Source organism: Truncatella angustata (genome assembly GCF_020726525.1).
Source record: "Truncatella angustata strain MPI-SDFR-AT-0073 chromosome Unknown BKA67scaffold_10, whole genome shotgun sequence".
In the NCBI taxonomy this organism is placed as follows: domain Eukaryota; kingdom Fungi; phylum Ascomycota; class Sordariomycetes; order Amphisphaeriales; family Sporocadaceae; genus Truncatella; species Truncatella angustata.
This window is the reverse complement of record NW_025763390.1, coordinates 1,933,176-1,955,823: the sequence shown is the minus strand read 5'-3', so window position 1 is coordinate 1,955,823 and position 22,648 is coordinate 1,933,176. Positions and strand designations below refer to the sequence as shown.

General features: G+C 48.2%; 6 protein-coding genes and 1 non-coding gene across 7 annotated transcripts; 5 read left to right on the top strand and 2 right to left on the bottom strand.

The window, feature by feature from the left end:
• Positions 1 to 123: 123 nt before the first annotated feature.
• Positions 124 to 1,977, bottom strand: BKA67DRAFT_696228 (uncharacterized protein; the record flags this gene model as incomplete). Its single annotated transcript, XM_046109340.1, has 2 exons — positions 1,231 to 1,977; positions 124 to 1,119 (listed from the first exon to the last, which is right to left on the bottom strand). Exons 1-2 carry the CDS (start codon positions 1,555 to 1,557, stop codon positions 124 to 126), a joined length of 1,323 nt encoding a protein of 440 aa, XP_045952878.1. The 5' UTR covers positions 1,558 to 1,977.
• A 2,037-nt stretch (positions 1,978 to 4,014) lies between these two features.
• Positions 4,015 to 5,337, top strand: BKA67DRAFT_664204 (Alpha/Beta hydrolase protein; the record flags this gene model as incomplete). Its single annotated transcript, XM_046108328.1, has 2 exons — positions 4,015 to 4,226; positions 4,362 to 5,337. The coding sequence occupies 2 exons, from the start codon at positions 4,015 to 4,017 to the stop codon at positions 5,335 to 5,337; spliced, it is 1,188 nt and encodes a 395-aa protein (XP_045952877.1).
• Positions 5,338 to 5,725: 388 nt separating this feature from the next.
• On the bottom strand, positions 5,726 to 7,396 carry BKA67DRAFT_584043 (uncharacterized protein). The gene has a single exon (XM_046104117.1). The coding sequence runs from the start codon at positions 7,366 to 7,368 to the stop codon at positions 6,103 to 6,105; it is 1,266 nt and encodes a 421-aa protein (XP_045952876.1). The 5' UTR covers positions 7,369 to 7,396; the 3' UTR covers positions 5,726 to 6,102.
• A 3,330-nt stretch (positions 7,397 to 10,726) lies between these two features.
• Positions 10,727 to 12,371, top strand: BKA67DRAFT_525979 (general substrate transporter; the record flags this gene model as incomplete). The annotated part of the gene is made up of 3 exons (XM_046098711.1): positions 10,727 to 10,954; positions 11,007 to 11,635; positions 11,693 to 12,371. 3 exons carry the CDS (start codon positions 10,727 to 10,729, stop codon positions 12,369 to 12,371), a joined length of 1,536 nt encoding a protein of 511 aa, XP_045952875.1.
• Positions 12,372 to 14,921: 2,550 nt separating this feature from the next.
• Positions 14,922 to 15,017, top strand: BKA67DRAFT_t178. The gene has a single exon. It is a non-coding gene; the product is annotated as a tRNA-Glu (tRNA).
• A 1,340-nt stretch (positions 15,018 to 16,357) lies between these two features.
• On the top strand, positions 16,358 to 17,141 carry BKA67DRAFT_100474 (uncharacterized protein). The gene has a single exon (XM_046094828.1). It carries the CDS (start codon positions 16,465 to 16,467, stop codon positions 17,068 to 17,070), a length of 606 nt encoding a protein of 201 aa, XP_045952874.1. The 5' UTR covers positions 16,358 to 16,464; the 3' UTR covers positions 17,071 to 17,141.
• Positions 17,142 to 20,510: 3,369 nt separating this feature from the next.
• Positions 20,511 to 21,001, top strand: BKA67DRAFT_664201 (uncharacterized protein; the record flags this gene model as incomplete). Its single annotated transcript, XM_046108327.1, has 2 exons — positions 20,511 to 20,782; positions 20,833 to 21,001. 2 exons carry the CDS (start codon positions 20,511 to 20,513, stop codon positions 20,999 to 21,001), a joined length of 441 nt encoding a protein of 146 aa, XP_045952873.1.
• Between the last annotated feature and the right edge of the window lie 1,647 nt (positions 21,002 to 22,648).

The following is a 22,648-nucleotide window of genomic DNA, read 5'->3' as shown; positions in this document are numbered from 1 at the left end:
AACAGAATATGCTCTATCAGGGTATCATTGCTAAGTACGGCATGAAGTAAAATATATACAAAAGAATGTCAAAAAGACGCCACGTCAATCGTCACTTAACATCAAGTATCCGAGTCGTCTCTCTCAGGTCGTGCTGAAAGTTCTCGACAGCTGCTTGTTGTACACCTTTTTCAGTGCTTGTTCCTCGTTATCCAGACTGTCCCTAGCAGACGAGTATTGCACGTTGTACTCGTCTGTCCTCACGATTGTGTTTAACTCCGTGTCGTTGCCACCACTGTTGTGGCCCTTTTGGATTATCTGCTCGATCGATTCCGAGTCCGAGAACTTTTTGGGCGCTGTCGAGCTAGTCGCCGTCCCGTGTGCATATCTGCTGGCCGCAGGCGTCTTTTGGTTCGAGCTGCTGCCGTACTTAGAACCGCCATAGGTGCGTCCGCCCAGCCTCGTGACGGCGCTACGCCAGGCCCCCGCTATATAGGCATCCATGACCGGCAGCGAGATGACAATGACACCTATGCACACATCTAGGGCAGTCCAGATCAGCAGCTCGGTATAATCCCACATAACGTCGGCGGTGAAATCGGCCCTCAGATGCCGCATCAGCCCGCATAGCACTGCGATAAGTCCTACACCCCACATAACGAAGAGCCGTGTCTTTTTGTGTCGGTCCATGCGAACAGTCCATAGGATCACCATAGGCGAGCATAAGAGGATTACACCCTGCACAACGTGCGTGATGTTGAGCACTTTGCCCTGGGTAAGCGTTGGTAGACATACAGCGGCGGTGTCGAGACTGCCGGCGTAGAGTTTGTCCCACTGCGCAGAGGCTGGATTGCAGGTGAAGAGTTCCCAGAATATGGCGGCGGCGATGTAGAGGACGAGCGTGACGAGGAAGAAATCGCAGAACCACCTCCAAGCCTTGTGTGATCGATCAGCCAAGCGCCGAATAAACAAAGTTAGGGAAATTTTGACGAGCCCCACGGTCACGTAGAAAATCGGTTTGTCGATGACGCCGTAGTAGTTGAACACGTTGTAGTCTTCGTAGGTCAAGTCCCATATGTGTCTTCCACCACCTCTCGTTGCCATGATTATTTGGCAGACTGTGTACGTAATTCCCATGGCCTATTCGATGGTTAGTATGTTTCTCTAGCTATTGGTGGCATTGCATTTAAAAATTTCCATACTATGCGGCTCATGGAGAAATCAAATCAGCAGCAAGACAAGGAAACTTACAGCAGCAGCAATCGTTGCCCAGTCATCAGCACCGAAGCGCATCTGGGACATCGAGGCTCTCAAGAACAGCCTGGTACTGGTCACGGCTACAATGGCTGCGATGACAATACTAAGACCAGTAATGATCCCTGGTGTTTTCCAGGTATATGTGTAACCATCGTATGGCGGTTTTGATGCACGCGTGTAACCTAGTGCTGCATCGGTCTTGCCCAGCCCAACTCCACGCAAGAATCCTCTGACGATGTAATAATCCCTTTGAGTATTGGGCGGCTGGCCTACAAAGGCCGAAGTCGAGTTGGAACTCGGAGTCCAGGTCAAGTTCGGCATGACTGGCGATGGTCGTAAGTGTGGCGATCGCCAGAAGAGATCTTCGTTAGATCGGGACTGACTGGAGTTATAGGGTGTGGGCGCCTTGGCCCTCAGGTATGCTGTCTTGGTCGACAGCCAGGATTGAATCCTTGGAGAGTGGTCCAGACTTGAAGACCGGTTCTCGGGAGAGAAATATTGTGCTTCAAGAATGCAAGCCAAGACTTGTTTGACTTGGGTCAGTACGACGGGTTCTGTCGAACCGTCGAACGACGCAGTGAAATCCTATTGATATGAACCCCATCCACGGGAGTAGATCCCGGGGTTGTCAGGACCACACTTGCTTGGTTGCAACCACATTGCGGATGGAACTTGGCTCCCTGGCAGTTCCGGGGGCTACGAGCGGAATGTCTACATACTCGAGACAACCGTTGATTTCTCCATGAGTAATTTGCCTCTACCATCAGGGTACTAAGGATAAAATCTCCATAAATATCCTTGTCAAAAGGATAGTTGCATGATGATACACACGGGACAATGGACCCCTACTCCTAGTTGAGGCGTATGAATTACATATGTATTCATTGCGAAAATCGCAGCTACCGATTCATGGAATTGTCTGATTGATATTGCTAGGTATTAATGACAACAACATATCGTCAACCAAACGTCGAGTCGGTTCGTATCAATCAGCGTGGGGGAGATGTTATCAAGAAGTATAATACCGGTGCCAATACCTTGGGAACCATGAATAGGAGGAACCAGGTTGCTGCAGATTGCGTTCTGCATCATGCCATGCATGTGAGTTGTGGAAGACAGCTGGGACTATGGAACGTGTCGGAAGTTTGTTGTGGTGCCCCTGTTGAACAGCTTACGCATGAGTAGGGATTATCCCGGCAGCTATACTATTGCCTCAGATCCGTACACAAAGACCTAAATTGCCGGAGCCTCATTTGCCTCGGATCACTGATGATTGGGAGTTACTTATCCGCACTGATTGAATTGCCTGATCTGAAGTTATCCAGTTCCCTGCCACCCAAAATAGCGTTAACATTTCAGGTCACTGATTTCCAATTCATGATTGAAACGTCGGTGACAGGTATGCTTAATTCGTAAAATTGGGTTTGTCTAGCGCTCGCAAACCTGTGCAAAAACAGACTGGTCAACTCCACCACCCTGGGACGACTTGAGCATGTGGAGTTGCCATCTCGAATTTTATTGAAGGGAAAATCCTCCAAAGGGCATAAGCGATGAAGCCAGCACAGCACAAGAACGGCTGTCGCCTCGGATCATTGCCCACCGGGACGATCAATTCCTGCTTCACACAAAACCCGAGCAGTAGCGCAGCTGAAAACCCCAAGATTCCGACAAAAGCGCGCCTCGGAGTTCAAAAACGGATTCCGATCTCGTGTGTAGATCGATCAACCAAGATGATCGGAAAGGTGACCGTGACGAGATCTACTGTCGCTTTGACTGAACTGAGTACAGTAGGAGCGTTTGCCCAAGTCGCGTCATTTGTCGATGCTATATTGTCTCCCACTTCTCCGATGAACCCTGTTCAAGTTCAACTGGACAGGGTACAAAGCTGGGCAACTGCATGTTGAAATACTCGAACACGAAGGGGCAGCGGAATCCCATGTCCTGCAAACTGAAATTGCACGATGCCTGATATTAGACACCGAACATTGAGGTTTCGGCCGAGTCTTACATTGTAATTCCACCGGAGCTTTATCTTAGTTGAGTGATTTATTACTCTTTAAAATCCACCAGATCCTCTCACGCATTTGAATACTTTACATTATCCTCTTTGTTGGCCGCCCTGTTATGCCTTCCACAAAACTATGGGTCTAGGTACTGACTCAAGGATCTGGACTTCCTTTAATGGGACGATGTGTATCCATGAGCCACGAAGCGTTGCCCTTTTTTCAACACACAAGGATTCCGGCGGACGGAACCCATTGCTGATATGTGGATATCAACAATTTGCACCTCAGGTCCATAGGCCCGCTAGTCTATTTAGATTTCGCGGGCTACCCCGGACGCCAAACAACTCTGGGTTGAGTGAAGCTGCATTCTAAGCAGCATGGCCGTTTTGAAATGAATATGATCATGCCCATTTCTTGGTTGGTTTCAGGGTTCAGTTTCATGCCTCATGGTCACGTGCAGTGTCGATAGGTAACTGCCGTTCCCTGCAAATGAAATCTTGAAGAGCGCTCTAAGCGAAGTTATTCCAACGGTCGATAGTGCCTTGGACGGGGCACCCGGTTCACTATTGCAAGTAATATCCGGCAACCCTCGCCAGTTCCACACGCCGAAGTCACTGTGGCATCGGCTAGGAGCCCGGCTGCAGCCGACCGTTGTTATTAGTACGTAGGTGGCGACCATGTGGTCGCCTTTTTGACTTTCTTCCAACCTGGTCTTACCACTCAACCTGTCACTCTTTTAATCTTCGGTTGCATCCTTGGCGCAGTGGTCATCATGGTCCGTTCATTCGTTCTCTCTTTGCTTGCCGTGGCCGGCGCTGTTGTTTCAGCAGCTGCCGTGCCAGAGGAGCGCAATGCTGTGGATTGCACCGGTGTTGCTGCCATCTCACCTTGGTGCCGTTCTAATGAAGTCCAGTACACACGCGATGTGTACTATGTTGGCGGTCGTATCATTAACACCGGTACTGCTAACATCACAGCCGATCAGTGAGTCTGCCGCTTTTCCGTCGTAATCTATACAAACAGTTTAGACAATTTTGGGTTTATGCACCTACCTGCATGTTAAACAATATTTACGTAATCAAGCTTCTTTCAGACCCAGTACTAATATACCAAATTTAGACTCTATGTTGAGAAGCTCACCCCTAGCTGTGGTGTACAACATCGTCACCCTCTCGTCTTCTTTCATGGTGGTGCTGTCTCAGGCGTCACGTGGCTGAACACTCCCGATGGGAGAAAGGGCTTCGCCTCTTATTTTCTCGAGAAAGGATATCAGGTCTACCTTCTGGATCACACTGGAGTTGGTCGCTCTTCTCAAGAGGACACTTCAGAGTATACCCTCTGGAACGCCACCGGTGTCGAGTCGGTCCAGGCAGGCTTCACTGCTCCGGAGTTGAAACCGACCTACCCTCAGGCTGTACTCCACACGCAATGGCCTGGCACTGGCCAAAAGGGCGACCCTTACTTCGACCAATTCAGAAAGGGTGTCATCCCCTTCACCAGCAACTGGACCATGGGCGAGCTCTCCATGCGTGCTTCTGGCTGTGACCTGCTCTCATTGATCGGCCCCTCTTACTTGATCTCCCACTCATCTGGTGCTCAATACCCTGTTCTCCTGTCCAACGACTGCCCTGACCTTGTCGCCGGTAACATCAACCTGGAGCACTCGACCCAGCCCTTCTGGAACTATGGCACCACTCTCAACTCAGGCTCTTCCATCCGTCCTTGGGGTCTGGCGAATACTCCCTTGACCTACGACCCCCCGGCCTCGAACTACACCGAGATCAGCAAGGAATGGGTTGGCAACGACACTCTGGCTCTCCGGAGATGCTACATGCAGACTGAGCCCGCTCGTCAGCTTCCCAACATCGCCAAGGTGCCTTACCTATGCACTACTGGTCAGGCCAGTGTTCACGCCACGTACGATCACTGCGTTATCAACTACTTGAACCAGGCTGGTGTCAAGACCGACTGGATCAAGCTCGGCGACATTGGTATCACCGGTAACGGTCACTTTGGACATCTGGAGCTGAATAACTTGGAGATTGCCAATGTGGTTAGGCAATGGATTCAGAAGCAGGATTATATCCGGAAGTAGACCCAGTGGGAGTGGGTTGCCTCTGAATTCAGCTGTGTAACGTCTATGAAGATACCCAGGGCAGTTCAACTAGCCAGTAATTGATGCACACTCTTAATTATAAATCCTAATCACTCTCGTCACGTACCATCAGCTACTCTCCTGCATTATCGTTAGCTACCAGGCGGCTGCCATGAGCTGCCGTTCCATTCGTGCTTGCCGGCTAATACATTTGTGATGCTTGTTACACATGTCACACTACTGAGCCATTCTCACCAAACCTATAGGAACTCCTGATTAGCTTTCAATGACTCCCTCTCCTAACACAATCATGTAATATACAAACATTTGTCCTCTAAATAGAGATCATCACATCACTGCCAATAGACAGATTTGCACACTTCAAAGTCACTATTCGACGAGGTTGTCATTACAAAAGAAAGAAAGAAAACATGTATCGTGTGTGTGAAGCCATGGTGACCCTCAGGAAGACGTCTTGTCTATAAACTGAAATAAAGCCAACAAGACGAACCGCTCGCCCCAGAACTCGTTCTCTCATCGATTTCAGTTACATTTTGTACCTCCGTCAAAGTGGTACAAGTTGAAGTGTGACTATCACAACCTCATGATGAAAAGATTCCGAGTGAATTGATTATTCCAAGCAGAACTTAATGACACGGGAGCAGCATGGCTTCACCTCTTGGTAGGCTGAGTGTCGTTACTCTCTGACTAAGTCGCCACGCCGACAATAAACTAAACAGGTTCCTTCGAGGTGGGCTAGCTATTTCAGAAGCCCAATTCTTTCTCAAACTCTTGCCACTTCGTTCCGACCGGCTGCACCAGCGTGTAACTCGGACCCGACTTATTCATCTCTTGTACTCCCGTGACCAGATACAAGGGTATCATTTCCCCATCATCACTAAAGAACAACTTAGGTCTCTCGCGGCGCTTGAAGACTTGTGTTGACCCATCCGTGAAATTGACCGACGAGTTGAAAGCCTCTTGTTGCTTGAATGTCCAAGGACCCGTGAGGTCCCTGGCAAACATGTGGGCTCCAACCCGAGGCCATTGCTGCCCACTATGTTCGACGAGGTCGATCATATAATGGGCGAGAAAATGCCAGTTGCCACGTTTGTCACGCCAGAGAAATGGATCTTCGGTCCACGTCGGGCTATACTCACTCGTGTTCCAATGTTGGGTATGGAGAAGCTCGTAGCTGCCGTTCCACTGGCTGGCGAGAAAAATTGCATCATCCTCGATTCCCAAGGCGATCTCATTCGTGGGGTCTTCTGGAGTCCACAGTGGCCAAGGCGCCGGGTTCGTGGATTGAGGGTCAAGTGAGCTGAGAATCATCTCAAACGGCGTCCATGGCCCACGAGGATCATCTGCGCTGGACACGGAGATGTTGTTTGGCCACTGCTTGTATGAGAGCGACTGGCACTTCGTTGCCTCCGGTGCATCGACTCCGATAGAGTAGAGGAGGTACTTCTCATCCGCGGGGCTGTAGAAGGCATAGGTGTTGTGACGAAAAGGCTTCGAGATAGCATCTGCGTAGTGGTACGGTCCTTGTGGCCCGGTCCTCGACTCCGCCCTCACGATGAAGGACGATGGTCGCCAGCCGGACAAGCCGCACCCGTGCGCAAACTGGGACGTGAAAATGTGGAACAGCCCCTTCTCCTTCGGATCCTGGATGATCGCACCACACCATGATGAGTTGCCGTAAGAGCCAAAATCGCCATCGTTCTTGACAGTCGTCCAGTTATAACCAGTTCCTCTTGTCGCGGGCACGAGGTCTAGTCTTCCACAGTCATCGCCAAACCAACCGGGATCACAATTGCACTCTCTAGTAGCGTTGTATGCTCCAGCCTTGGATCCTCTGGGTTGTATGCGCGCCGCGCCGCAAATACCATTGAGACTACAATCATCGTCAGTCTCGCACGCTTTAGCGCTGTCAAGGATGGCAATTCCCAAAATAATAATGCGCGTAAGTCTCATAATTTGATTTTGGTGTTTATCACGAGAAGTGAACAACTTAAGCAAGTCATTGAACATGCGAGGACGTATGGCCTCGTGGTTGGTGGATGGATTGGTTTATAGTTGGAGACAATTGAACCGAAAGAACCGAGAACACATCTGTAAGTAACGTACACATTTGCTAGAGACACCTCTTGGCAGCAATATACCCGTCGGAATATTTTTTTGGAGTACTCATAACAATTCATCAATGCAAATCTATTCGTGTTATATTAACACCTTCGTTTATGAGTTTGGGTTCGGCATCTCTGTTGATCGGTTTCTTGCTCCTAACGCTCTTATTGTTCTTGCGGCCTATCCCACTGTCTGTAAGAACGTGCCAGGGGTCGATAGTTATGATGATGGACAAGCTTCGGGACGGCATGTGCTAACCAACATCGATGATGATCATGACCACTTCTGCTTAGAGAAATGTCCCTGAAGGATGGAAGCCCAAAAATGCTGTCGTGAGAACCGTTGCATGGAACAAAATGGGCTAGAATGGAGCCAGAAACAATGAGTTGACCAAACCCCGATCTCCCCCCCATATAAGTTCTCTACTTCTTTGACTTTAATCTTATGAATAGGACATAGGAAAGCAATTCCACAAATCGGAATTTTTATTCGTCTTACTGTGTATGATCATGAAAATAGCCGCCGTATTCGTGGTGTCTTTCAGTTGAATACAAATGACAATGTCACTCCGTAAAGGGATGGGCGCCGTACATACTTTCTAGATCCCTTGATACGACAGTGTTATAGTCGTCAAATACAGGGGGGGTTTCTCTCTTCCTTTTTGGAGATGGTTGCGATGCCGTTCTCAGGGCGGTACCGTATTGCAACAGAAAACTTGCAGGTGTGCGCGTTTTCGTAACATCGCAATGGCACCAAGACTCCTTTGGCGCTAGCAAATTCTGCAATTATCTGTTCGAAACATATCACGATCGAAACTGCGCGGGTGAATTGGTGAAACAACGACGCAGTTGGTACATGAGTACTAACAAAAGCTTTTCGAGGACAGACTATGGTTCACCAACCATCTCAGCCATGGTGATCTCAGGGTAGAACTTTATGTTCGCCTACAGACAGATTTCTTCTCGTCAGTTCGATGGAACGATTGTCTTGAATCTATTGAGAGCCCGAGGCATTTCGTATCGAGCCGTCGACAGTCTCTCTTAAAAAGTTAATTTGGTACATACCTCTAATGAGGGATCTATGGACTGTGAAGGGATCAACTCGGTGATGACCACATAATCCATTCCCCTAAAGGTTTGCTGTCTGAACCTTGATAGCTGATAGTGACTGTTTAACACACGACCTTCTAGTCACATGGCGAGGTGGCGTCAGAGTATGGTGAACTAACTACGATCAATAATCAGGTATTGTGGCTTCGTAGTTGTGATGATTTTACAGCTCGATCAAACGTGTCACACTCTCCGGGGTTTTGCCCTGAATTAGACGCCAACACAATAGTTCAGATGGGTTGACGTATGGTCGATATTGAACCATTAGAACTCAAAGCTGGAGACAGTCCTTGGGTTCCCCAAACTCTGGAACTTCTTATTATGGTATAGAGGGTCAGAGAGGGCAACGAGTCCAGCCTAAAGTCGATTGTGTATGTGTTTCTCTGCGATGTCGGGTTCCGAGCCAGTTATACCTCCCTAGCGAGAGAACTCACCCCACTGCCCTTTTTAAAAGCCTAGTTAATACCAGAGTAGTGTCTGAGCCAAAAAAAAAAAAAAAAAAAAGCGCACCAGAGACGCTTCATTTTTTTCCGGTCAACTATGCATGAGATTGGGCCATGTTCTTCGAATCGCATAAATTAGTTTTCATATAAATGTGGCGCTCGGGTACCACTCTGATTGCTGGGAAAAAGGACAAAAAAAAGGGGGGTAGGGGGGATCATGCTACTTCATAGTCACGCTACGCATGCATCCCGCTATATGGGAACAGTAGGAACCATGCTGCTGGGCCCTAATCATGCATGTTTCACGGACAGGATTACTTGGAATGCTGTGGCGACGAGCTTTAACAGTGGTAATACCGTCTATTTTGCACGTGTCTGTCATCGGCTAGTCGGATAGCTTGTAAACCTAGTAACAAAGCTCGTCTCAACCAAGAAGCGAAAAGCAGGCGGGATATTTTACAATACGCTCGATGAGACTAGTTGGGAGAATCTCATTCTGGACCCATTTCCAGGTTATCTGTACAGATCTGGGGTAATTGTCTGGGCTGAGGCCTAGGTCATGGGGAGGAGGTTTCCAGCTGAATGTTTGCGGGACGACTGAGGCAACGACTTGTCATGCGACTGCTTCCATCGGCTTTCTAGCGAAGGAGCTCTCGAAAATGCTGCTGAAACTTTGCGGGAGATCGGATGGATCGGCACGACTCATGAATGTTTGATCAGAACGCAGGGACAATCGACACACGAATCTTGACGACTTGGCGTGGCTTACTGACCCGGCTCGTCGCTGCTTGTGTCGCTTGAAGCTTCGAGCTCCAAGACAGAAAAAGCTTGTTGTCTACTTCATACGCTCAGAACAAGAGCGAGCGGTCAAGTGAGCCGAAACTCGCCAAGCCGCTTTGCAAGCCTTCCGCCGCTTCCAGTCTAGCTCTCAAAACGGGGCAATTGCAATTGGTGGAATCTGGAGAACCCGGTCGATTTGGGGGAGGATGTGATCCCGGCGACAGGACCTGGCCCAGTTCCACTGTCCTCGAATATGGGGAGGCCATCCGAGATTGGCTCTTATTTGATGACACGAACAGTATACCCTGTAAACATCTTGCCTTGCAGCGATAACAAATCATTATGGCTCCAGTTACTTTTACGCTATCCCACAATAGTGGATGAAGCATCGGCCAGTTCGAGGGATGGAGTCGTGGGGTCCCCATTTTGCAGCAATCTATTGCTTCGCAACTTCGCGGAGATGCTTGTCCTCCGCGAATTACATGAGGGTTCCCCAGCTGGGGCAGAATTTCCAAATTCCAGCTCATCGAACCATCTTGCAAGCGAGACAGGCCAGACACTTCGAAAGGCTGTCCTTTTCATCCCTAGGCAATGTGCTGCGTAAGCCTATTCGCTGCTTGACTGACCTGAGTGGTTCCACACATACGGTCGCCAAAAATCAATGTGTCAACCCCGGACATAGTCCTCGATTATTGGTTCCATCTGGGGACCCAATCACATGGGACAAGCAACCTGCATGGACATTTATATTTCGCATGCGCACCTCATTCTCTTGTCTGCAGACTCTCTCTTCCCCCTCGACGGCTCAGGACTACGACCGCAGCAGTCTGCTTGTTCGTCCAGTACTCAGGAGATCGCATCGTCTACTATCCTTCCTCAAGTTCATCAGTTGGTTCCAAAGATAAGTGTGATCCCGCCACCACCGCCATTATGCCTCAACCAGGGAGAGTCTACAACTGGTACATATGTATGGTTGCATCCATGTGCATGGTGCTTTACGGATACGATGCTTCAGTCTTCAACGCAGCACAGAACTCCCAGCACTGGTTGGATTGGTTCAACCTCGACGCTAAGAGAGATTCTTACTTGATCGGCCTCGTGAATACTGCGTACACCATTGGTGCTATTGTAGCGGGTTGGTTTATGGGTGGTCCCATTGTGAGTCTAATCACGTCTTGCGGATCGATGTTACAGCTCTAATTCTTTGCAGGCTGATTACTTCGGTCGTCGTGTCGGTATGGGTGTAGGTTGCTTCGTAACCATCATCGCAACCTTCCTGCAAACATTCGCTCCCTACCACAACCTCGGCTGCTTTATTGGTGGCCGTGTTCTTATCGGTATTGGTCAAGGTATTGCTCTGACCGCCGGTCCCGTCTACATCAACGAATTGGCCCCTGCCGAGATTCGTGGTACTATTATGACCTTCTGGCAACTCAACTACTCAGTTGGTTCCTTCATCGCTTACTGGATTGCATTCGCCACTGGCAAGCACAAGGCTACTCTTGGTGACTGGGACTGGAAGATGGTCGTCATTTTCCAAATGTTGGTTCCAATCATCATTCTCATCCTTTTGCCACTCCAGCCCGACTCTCCCCGTTGGTACATCAAGCGCCACAACAACGTTGATGCTGCCCGAAGTGTGCTTTTGAGAATTCGTGCTACTGAGCAGGAGGCCGAAGATGAACTACTTGCTATCCAGGAGGCCATTGAGTATGAGAAAGAAGCTGTCAGCAGCAACTATAGCGCTCTGTTCAAAGACCCCTCCGTCCGCAAGCGTCTCTTTCTTGCTTTCGTTATCAATGCGGGTCAGCAACTTACCGGTCAGGGCACTCTCAACTCGTAAGTCGTGCTAAACTCTACAAACCCTTACGTCAAATACTAATAGTTATATGATAGATACTCGAGCTCGTTGTACAAGATCATCTACCCTAACACCGATACCATCAACCTTATCAATGCTCTCAACGCCACTTGCGGTATTCTCTTCACCCTGAACGCCGCCTGGACTGCCGACAGATACGGACGTCGTTTCCTGCTTATTGCCGGTGGCATTGGAATGGCAATCTGCATGTTGATTATCCCTCTTGTTGGCCTTCTCACGCCTGACGAGGCTGGTGGTAGCAAGTCAAATTCGGTTGCCATCGCCATGACCTTCCTGTTCTTCGTCTTCACCTTCTGCTACAAGCCAACCTGGGGTGCCACTGTCTGGATTTGGACCGCTGAGATTTTCTCCGTGAACGTTCGTGCCCAGGCTGTTGGTATGTGTTCGCAGATGCAGAACGTCGCCAATACTATCTTTTCCCAATTCTTCCCCATCTTCCTCAAGAACACGGGTCTCAAGTGTCTGTTCTTCTTCATGGCTATGAACATCGTTCTTATCATCTTCGTTTATTTCCTGATCCCCGAAACCAAAGGAATATTGCTTGAAGAGATTGATGTTCTTTTTGGTGGTCAGAACCATGTAGAGAAAGGAGGAAACATTATGGGTGTTACCGATGCCCACCACGCCAACATTGCTGTCCACCACGACAAAAATGGAGCCGAGATCCACCAGGCTGAACGCCCTCAGGTTTAAATGGTTTAGGTAAAACTATTTGGGTTATGGGATTGTAATGAGAAGGAAGACGCACGTCTTTGATGGGTTATGTTCTCCAAATTCGTTCAATGATAAGATACCAGAGTGTGATATACTCAATGATTAATCAAATAACTTTCTAAATACACTTCTTGCCATGAAAGCCCGTGTATCAATCGAAACGAGTAACATTGTATATATATCGTGCTCCTTAATGCCTTTAAATTCCCTTAAGCGACCCGAGTAGATGTATATTCTGCACAACGAGTTTTGGTCAAAACCATAGTTTGATCACGTTTCCGCAGTTAAACTTTGATAGAAAATCATTATAGCAACGTGTATAGTAAAAAGGTTGTACTGGTAACTTCGCCGTAGTGTTCAAAGGCGGCATGCTTGGCAAATTGTGAGTTTGTAAAGTCAATATCGTCGGAATCTGTATTACTGAATCACATCTTGCTATTTCTGGAGTCTGAGTAGCATGTCGCATGTCTTTCACTCAGCCTATATCTCTTAGATCTGCATCAGTCGTCATTCTATCTCGTTGATTCCTCTTGAAATACTTTAAACTGTTCTTTCGGGCATCGTGGTTTCTTCCAATATCATAGCATATCTTTGTTGATCTTGTGCTTTGGCTGTCTACGGCAATATGAGATGAAGCTTTGTAATTGGTACACGAAATCATTACCCTGAAAGATTGTTAGCGCTGACTCGAAACCATATGATTACAAGACTGTGATCAATCAAAGTTCTTTAATAAATAACGGAAGATCCTTGCAGCAAAGTCTTTGGATGGTCACCTGAATGATAAGGCTGTTAGGCATGACATGTTATCATACATAATCTAATTAAACCATTAAAATAATGCCGTGCCAGTAACAAGAGAAATACATTTCGTGTCTTTCATATTGTCCAATTCCTTGTTTACTAATCAGAGTTAAACAGCGACACGTCGGGCGGAAGCTACATTCTAGAGTTCGAAATTTCGACCGAGATGCTCGGGGACTCCGGCAGAGAGTGAGTTCTAGAGCAACGCCAACACAGATAGATATTCTTTCGCATTTATAGAAATTATCTATACCGTGGATGCTCCTCCGTACATCATACCGCGCAACCTCTTGATTGAATATGTCACCACTTCAAGATTCACAATACTCAATAGGACCGACTTTGTGATATAAGTGATGCAACATCCAGATTTTGTGGCTGATCTACTAAATCGCCTAGCGATGCCGCACCCTCGGAGCCGCCGGTCGAGGCTGAGTTTCACATAGTCTCAAGTCTACGAGTAATACAAGACACTGTCGGCTTTCTATTGGGCGAATGTGGTTGGAGTCAGTAGTACTATCTGGCCTGCGATGTCGGCGGACGAATATACTCTAGATAAAGGCCGGGACAGTCAGAAACAATTTTAATAATCTACCCCTTTGCAGATGTTATGCGCAAATCGTCTAGGAACAAAGACATTTGTCACTTGCTCGGAGTTTTGAAATTCAAAAGAACCATCTTTGCACAACTGCATCTGTCCTGCTTCTACGAGTCCATACTGTTCCATATACGGCTGATAACGTACATACGAATGTTTAGTGGATTAGAAATGTCCAAAAAGGACGCCATCCTCGGAGTTGTTACTTGGGTGCTATCTGCCATCACACACATTACATATATCTTTCGTACTGTCGTCAAGGAGGACGCCCAAACAGTAGAACCTATGGTCCAAGATGTAGTGGCCAGGTTATAAACAGACTTGTGATTAATAACGCTAAGGATCATACTATCGGTGATAGAGACTTCTCTTACACAATGACCACTAGCGTTTCCAGACATAGCCAAGTGACTGCCAGAAGATTCGCGTAGTCGTCTACAGCCAAACGGTTACCACCACGAATATACCATCCACCTAACTTACATTCTATAGCCTAAGCTCATTTCTTCAAAAAAGGAATGTCGAGTCTTACCCCGGGGACTTCTCAAATTATGTCATATCGGTAGTTCGTTGTTAATAAAGGTGTAATTAACATGCCCGCTACCTTGACTATCTTGTGTGGAGACATTTGCTAAGTAGAGACATAGAAAGACTTGAGTGATTTTCTAAAGTATTGTATTGAAAGCGAATTTTCAAGATCAAGCTCTTAGCTAGGGTTATGCTTTCACCAACGATAATACGTGTAAAGAATTCTGTGTAAGCCGACTCCATTCCTGGCGGCCATTACTAGTGGCTGGTAACCTGCTCAACAACCCTGAATCGTGCTAAGACACCGGTTAGGGTACCAGTTAAACCATATACAAGCCTCTTTTGGCAAACAACAATTCGAGTTCAATTATAACTACCTCGTATAGGCCCATAAGACAACTCATTGTGATCTCACATACCTTTTACAACATGATGATTCGTAAAGTTAGAATGTTTTTCTGGAATTGAACGAAACAGTTTCTTTATGTTCGTCTCCGGTTCCTAGTGTTGGTGTGGTTAAGGAGCGAAGCCCCCGGCTGGAGAAGTGTTAGTATAGGCCGAATTAAGCCGAGGTTTTTCAACGAACAACAACCAACTCATCCGAATTGGTGTAACGGTCAACATTTCGCGTTTTCATGATTCTTCTTCAAGATCATAATACCGCGGAGCTCGGGGTTCGATTCCCCGATTCGGAGTGTAACCTGGCTCTGATATGAGCATTATCTTTTGCAGTTTGCACAAATACTCATTCTTTTAGTTGCTAGCACTTTGCGACAATAGATGGCCAATAATGGTCACAATCCTGAATAGCGATGAGCATTGAGACATTGAACCTGGTTTGTGTCCAAGTTTGTGTATGGACGATCATAACATATCTGTGCCGACTACCGATTGTGATAAGCACATAACCGGTTCAACGTTGACCATTCGCTCGGGCAGACGTCCCGTACAAGGCAGTTGAGCCGGGACGTTCCAGTGTCCTAGAACTTTCCAACAGGATTCACGAAGTACTCGCGGCAAGCCCGTTTGTAATCATTGTTGTTGCTGCCATCTCAATACCCATCCCATCATTTGTGGCAACCCCATTATGAGCGGGAAGACCGCAGTCTTGAAAGCATTGCATAAGACATTTCTTCGGAGTTGCGCGACGCTATCCTCGTGAACGCGTCACCACCTCACGATATGATCTTTCCTATACGAGGTGGCACAGCCGAGAATCTCTTGCCATCGTGAGATGGATGGCAATATTGCTACGGAGTCTCGGGAGTCACAGGTTGTTCACGTGTCCGTGAACGATTTAATCAGCTGTCCAAAGAAATGGACCCGATTGCCGGGGTTCACGATGTTGGGCAGCTTTCCGAGTTGCCTTCGTAACGGGGTTCACAAGGTTCCTACTGTCCGTGGCCCGAGTTTTACAGAAATGCCATGAACATTTACATTCAATACAGAAATCGTTAGACTTATTTATGTTACTAGTATCTGAATATAGGATCCTCGTTCTTCGACTAGAGAAAGACTTTCTGCTCTTCATCAGAGTTTGTACGGGCATGTGAATCCCGTAAGGTTTCTGAGTAGATACCCGAGTCATAACAACCTGTCAAGGTTGAGAACTCTGAGACGAACAGCAAGCCATTGTAAGGCCTCAATGGTTGTCAACATTTTCTTGGGCCACAATACCACCAAAGAAGCCCCGATGAATGGAGCAGTTATCATGGCCATCGTTATCCGCTGGAGAGGGAGACCAACTTCGCATTCTGTGCGCACCTAATTATTAGGTCCTGCTGACTTACAGTATGCGCGGAAACTGTATGGGTCCTCAACCCTCAAAGGGTCAAAGTGGACAATTACAACCCCAGTAGCTCGCTCAAAGCGGAAATGGCCACTAGTCAAGCGGCGGAGCTCATATTGTGCAGCTAGAAAGTAATTCATGGGATATCCACCACCAGACTGACGCTATCGTAGTAGTAAATGAACCTGACCCAGCTGTTTTGGCATATCTTATTAGTGCCCTTAGTCAAGATAGTTGGTTGAGGGGCTCTAAGTTGTGAACTACCTCTGGCAGCGTTTTTTTGAGGAATGTTATTTCCGATCCCGAACCCTCATTCCTGGAATTACTGATTCCAGCTTGGCTCAATAACAAAAATGGCTGGTGCCACCTGGGAATCATGGGGATCGGCAGCACGAGAAGAAACGCTGAGCGAACGTCTAATCAATGGATTAAAAGACGACGATCTGCTGCACTCCAACGCCGAGCATGCTGACATGCACGTAGATTGCCCAACAAGCGGTCTGATAGTTGAGTTACTGTGTGTCCGGCTTCGTGTTTCCGGGATGGTGACTCCGCAAAATGAGGAATTTGCTAGAACAAAACTTGTTAGGTTCCTGCATCGGACGGACACCATATGTAGCTGTAAGCTGCAACGGTGCTTGACAAGGTTTGTAGTGCCCGAACAAAATGACAAAGCTGCACCGAGTCCACTTGAACTTTCGCAGAGTGAGCCTTGCAGCTTCGGCCCGTGGATCAGGGTTGGAGTTTCAGGTATCCCAGGTTGCCAAAAGCCCGAGAGAGCTGAGGCGTTGTGGGGAGAATTTGTATTGTCTCAAAATCATTCCCATAAGAGCTCTGGAGTGAGATTAATGATGTCACTACAGGCATTCATGCACTCGTGCCGCCGGGTGTCTGCTTGCGGCATAGAACACGTTACTTCTGACCTTGTCGATAGCCCAAATGCTGGTATTTTGATGTAGCACAGCATACAGTAAGTAGTAAAGGCTTCTGCTCCTTGTCTGCCGCCAAGTGCCACTGCATTTTAGGTACCTACAGTCAGCCGATGTCGTCATTCCGGTCCCTGTCCGCCTCGTGGAAACTGGAACATAGTTTCCCGGCACGATTAGAAGTTCAGAATCGCCTCACCGAAACCTCGAGGAAGAAACTTGGTCAGTTGAAAGGGAAGGGGGTCAGGGGGTGTAGACAATACTATGCATATGAAGGCGACAACCAACGGGCAATCCTGTTCCTTGTGGAGTACACATTCGGGAATGAGCATCCACTGTCGAAGAGAATAAGCTTCTTACTCTTCAGTATGCGCTGTGATGAGGATTGCTATTATACCTGCCGCTGGAGGAAATGATTCGACGATTGGCTGCAGAAAAATGTCTCAAAATCTCCTAGACATGGCAGTGTGAGTGAGATGAGCAAGCTGGACAAGAGGGTACAGTTTCGTATGTTACTTCACACTGTTTTGAGGCTGTCGTCGTTTCGAGAATGAATTATCCCATACAGCGCTGTAAGGCGCCTTGTAACAGCGCCTGTGGACATTTCAACATAGGGACGTCCTCATCGTGCTGCATAGGGCTTGGGCACTGTGCCAAGTACCTGAGTGCTGATCGTGACATCATTGTACCATGGAACATGGTTGTATGTCGGTGATGTGTGGAGACTTCTCGGTGTGTCAAGTGACAACCATGCTTGAGAACTACGTACAGTAATACTCACGTATCCGGCATTTAGATTTGTGTACATGTTCCCAAACCGCCAAAAGCCTTTGCTTGTTAGGGTGATGTCATATTCAACTTGAGTTCCCCAAAACAGATTTGGATACACAAAGTCTTTATTGATGTGCGAGGTCAAGATGGGGTGAAGCGTGAAACCACCGTACTGGTAAAAATGTGATGCGTTGTTTCTTCACAATGCCGCCGACATCCGTGAGATTTCAGGGTCCATCCCGCATAATTACGGTGGGATGAACACACACGAGGTGGCACTCAAAGTCCCTGGGTAGTGGTTGCGAAGCCTCGGTGGGAACGACCAGGGTGTCCTTTCTTGGTGAAATGGGGGGGGGATGCAACTTTTCGTTACCAAATAGTCTCCTGGTTTAAGCATCTCGAGTACAGAGTAGGTATGTGCTGCAACCCGGAAAGCTAGAAGATGTTCTCGAGAATGGCATAGCAGACTTTATGCACCGGATTTCCGCCGGTAGACGAACCTTTATGATAGCGTATCGATGTTCCCAAACGGCAATGCAAAAGCCGGCGAGCTTACTTTTGTTGCAAGCGCTGGTCAAATGGAGCGCATGGCTGTTCTAACATCGTCATGGTTTCGGCAATGGCTCCATGATGTGACGGGCGACTGTCAATCTTTTACCTGAATGAATGAAGTGAAGCAATCGCGACACTCCCTGTAAACCGGCCTTGAATTGCCGGGGGATTGAAGGCTTGAAAAGAAAAAGGAGTCGGTGCTGAAAAAGGATGGACTGCTATTCGCCATTAGGATGGCCATGATCCATACGAAATTCCATGTTTGAGCCCACAAGCGTCAATGATTTCCCCCATGTCCGGATCAAAGAGGTTTTGAGAATCCCACTGCAAGCTCGCAGGGACCATGGCAACGCCAATCATAAGCGATTTAGTGGCGTCACAAGCGTCGATCATCCACTGTTTGCAGCTTGTACTGTTTCCTTTGTCGTGCACCATCTTGGTGTACATAGTATTTAATTGTGGCGGTCGGGGAATTCTTGAGTCGACTTCGTTCGGGAGGAGCCTTTCCCAATGCAGGAAGTACATAATATTCAGCTGCTTGCTTCGCCAGGGTCTCACACGTTTCAGGACCCTCGGGACTACAGGCAAGTACAGGCTTCTGTGCGTACAGCGTACAGATGGCCGTTGTTCCCATCATTGTTATTATTGCGACCCTGCAGAGATGATAGGTGCTGTAAGGCTGGGGGGGTTATTGGTGGTAGTGTGTGTCCGGTAGTAAGCTTAACGCGCTGGAGGGGACCCCTACTTGGTGCTCGGGTTTGCACTAACGTTAAAGTTGTCGTACTGTAGTCGTCAGGAGACGGGGAAACTTGGCCAGCATTTCTCTTGTAGACTTTTGTACAAGGTTTTGCGTAACCACGGTAAAGAATGCTCGTGTAGACCCTCGATGGGTCATGTGAAATTGAATGGTATGGTGAGGATCAAGGTGAAAGCAGGCGATGGGCGGCTATCGTCGTCACTTGACAGCGTAACGGTTGGCGCAGTCTTTTCGTCCTTGACCTCACTCTCCCTCTCTCTCTCCGTACGGAATACTAGGGGATACTAGGGGGGCCATTTTGAGTGGCTCTTGAGTGTTCAGTTGCAGAGGCTTTGACAATGCTCAGCGCCGATCAACGCCGGCCCACGAGTCACAAAGAAAGACCCCTAACCTCAATCTCCCTGGGTAGTACCCGACATTTACTGGAGCGGTGCACTTTTAACAGGCCCAAGTAATCGCGACCCTGGTCAACTGTCGACTTGGATGACGATCGCTACGACACCTAGGGGAGTAGCTCCGCCTGCCCCAAAATTGCCTGACAATCTCTCCAAAGGAGCCACACAGTCCCTGGTGTTAGTGGCTACGCGCTACTGACCCTTGGGCCGGCGAACCCTTCCTGCGTCTGTTGCCTCTTCTAACTAGCATTTCTTGGCTTCCCTTTTTATGGTTGGAACATCCCGAGCTGCTGCGTTCCCTTCCAGTCCAAGTTTAAATCTTGACTGCATACATAGTGGGATATCCAAATCCAAGTCCCAAGTCCCAGTCCAAATCCTACGCCACCGTTCCATCCCACGCGAGGAACATTGTCAGACGTAGTAGCAGACGCAGACGCAGACGCAGATGCATTCCACTTAGAACCTCAGGACCTCAGGACCTCAGGACCTCAGGACCCCCAGGCTATACGAGAAACAGACAAGCCAAGACAAACCACCCGCGCCAGCCTTCTTCTCTATCTGCACCACATCTTGCACCTTGCACCACCCGCGCAGAGGGGCTTCTCACCTTTACTTCACCTTCTCAGTCCTCGCCGAGTACACCATAACGTAACATAACATACGAACGGCACGACCAGTAATTCCATTCTATTCTTCAGCTGTCGCCGCGCTTCGCATTGCACTGCAAGATTGCCTTGCCCCTGTTCAGCTTAATTCGCATAACAGCGTTGCGCCAACGCCTGCAACAAGTCGGGTAGTCTAATTGAGGACCGTCCATCGCCTGCCTGACGTCGACTCTATCCGCTCAGGACCATCCTAATACCGAACCTGGGACAACTATACGAGGCCCTCCGCAGCAGCTCACCAACATAATTCATAATCTGTGCAACAATTTCACTCGAGAGGTCCCGAGCCACCTCAGCATACCAACCCCTTTTCTCAACTCAAATCACATCAAGATGGAGGACACACCAATGCCACCACGACCAGAGAGATCCGACTCCTCGTCTGGATCTTCGATTGGGGAGCACGAGATACAAATGCCGATCCCTACCAGGCCGCCACTGACCAGCCGCAAAAGCAGCGGCACTCTTATCGTCCCCCGGGACTCGGACCAAGTTGGTCCAAACCCTCCGCAACTTGGACCCGGCGATGTCAGAGCCATGAGTCCCAGGAGAACAAGCGAGGACCTGGAGAACATGGGACGAGAGGCTAGAGAAGAACTGCACCGGTAAGCATTGATCAAGCGTTATGCCATCTCGCGTACTAACTACTTCCTAGGCACGCAAAGGCACTGCAAGATTCCCTGCTAATGATCTTCTCCCGTATCGAAGCCGTCAAAGAAGAGCACGACAAGCTGGACAACAACAACAAGTTCCTGCAAAAGTATATTGGCGACCTGATGAGCACCTCAAAAATCACTGCTACAGGCACTCGGGGCAGAAAATGAGTGCTCGTCGCCTTTATGGGAAGAGTTTCGTCAATTGTCGCTCTACCGTGATCGATCCGAGGCCATGTAAACATCACGACGTCTACGCGGTCTCTTGGGTTCTCACATACATCCATCAAACTTTCACGTTGACAACAAGGTCAACATATGCATCATCAGCATGTTAACTTCATTCCTAAGCATGGAACTCCCTTGGCCACCGCTCCATACTCCATTATGGACGAGGTCCTGGGGGTGTTTATATCCTGGTCAGCGAACACGAATTTTGACCACCAGTTCACCTTGTGATATTAGAAACTCATGGCTTGGCGTACGACACGAGGCATGGACTTTTGCGGTTTTCAAGAAAAAGAGAAGACGGGTTCATTTATACCCCATGCCCATTATGACATTCACACTCCATTTCAGGAGAGTTACAGTCCGAGGACTGGTAGGCATCTTGGGGTCTGGCATGACCCCCGGCGTTTGGGAATGGATTGCTTTTACAACTCGATTACCAAAGGTCAAGAACAGCACCTGCGATTGTTTAGAAGGGTATATTGGTATTTAAGGGAACTCGCGCCACTACCTGAATCTGGGCCATTTGTATAACGTGTCTGGAGGAGACCCGTATATCCTGTTGACCCAATCATGTATGTCAGCGTGTTATTATTTGGCGCACAATATCAAGTCGCCATCAACGAATATCATCATGTATTTGGCTTCAACAAAGCATTCTTTCTTTCGTGACTACTCGATTCATTGATACATGTGGTGCAATGTCTTGCCCCGAACTGCCGGGGTCAGGGTTCAAATTGTTTCAAGCTGACAGGCTACAACTAACAAAGATCAGCACGTCATTGCATTTGACGCAAACCTGACGGCTACGAAGATATAACTTTGGCGCAGCAGGAGGTTGAAGTTCCTGCACAGTTTGACAGCGGCACATTGAGTTCGAACGCAGAAGGTTCTTGAATGTTGTCATAATTGGGGCAGTCTACAGACGCGCTAGAAAGCTCATGACACGCCATTGACACCGTCTCAAAGCGGTAAGTCTACAAGCACACTGAACATACATTTCTGAGATGCCGGCGTTGTTAAGAATAAGGCGTCATCGTTGGAAAAGTAGAAATTTCCCCATGAGGAATCGAACAACGAAATGGCACGGCATTGATCAGGATGTACCGTCAAGACTCATATTCCACAACGGTCTGGAAAATAATCACGGCATGGGAATTTAGGAGCATTCAATATTCTGGGGATCGGCGTCGGGAAGGTTCATGCAGAGCTGCAGCTAAGGTTTATCCTACCTTCTCTTTTATCAAGCCACGACCTTGAACATAAGCCGTGGGGGCGGCCAGGACACTGTCATGCGGGCTGGTCCTCTTCCACATACTGTTCGTAGGAGTGGTGCCTTTGAGATTGTGGTCGGCTCAGTATGGCTGACGTGAATAAATCGAGCACCGGTCGAACGACTGCCATTTTTGGGGGTTGGGAAGTTTACGAAAAATGACGGTGCTGGGCATATAGCAGGTGACAAAATATCATGTCGATAGCCTGATTAGACCAAGTTCTTTTGTTCACCAATTGATAGATTCCGACCGTGGCATAACTGCCATAATTTCAAGATTTTCGTGTCCTTAAATGACGTCTTCGTTGTTTGCTGGA

Bases quoted from the DNA above. Each gene is read 5' to 3' on its own strand.
- BKA67DRAFT_584043 (XM_046104117.1), bottom strand. From the start codon at position 7,368: ATGTTCAATGACTTGCTTAAGTTGTTCACTTCTCGTGATAAACACCAA.
- BKA67DRAFT_100474 (XM_046094828.1), top strand. From the start codon at position 16,465: ATGGCTGGTGCCACCTGGGAATCATGGGGATCGGCAGCACGAGAAGAA.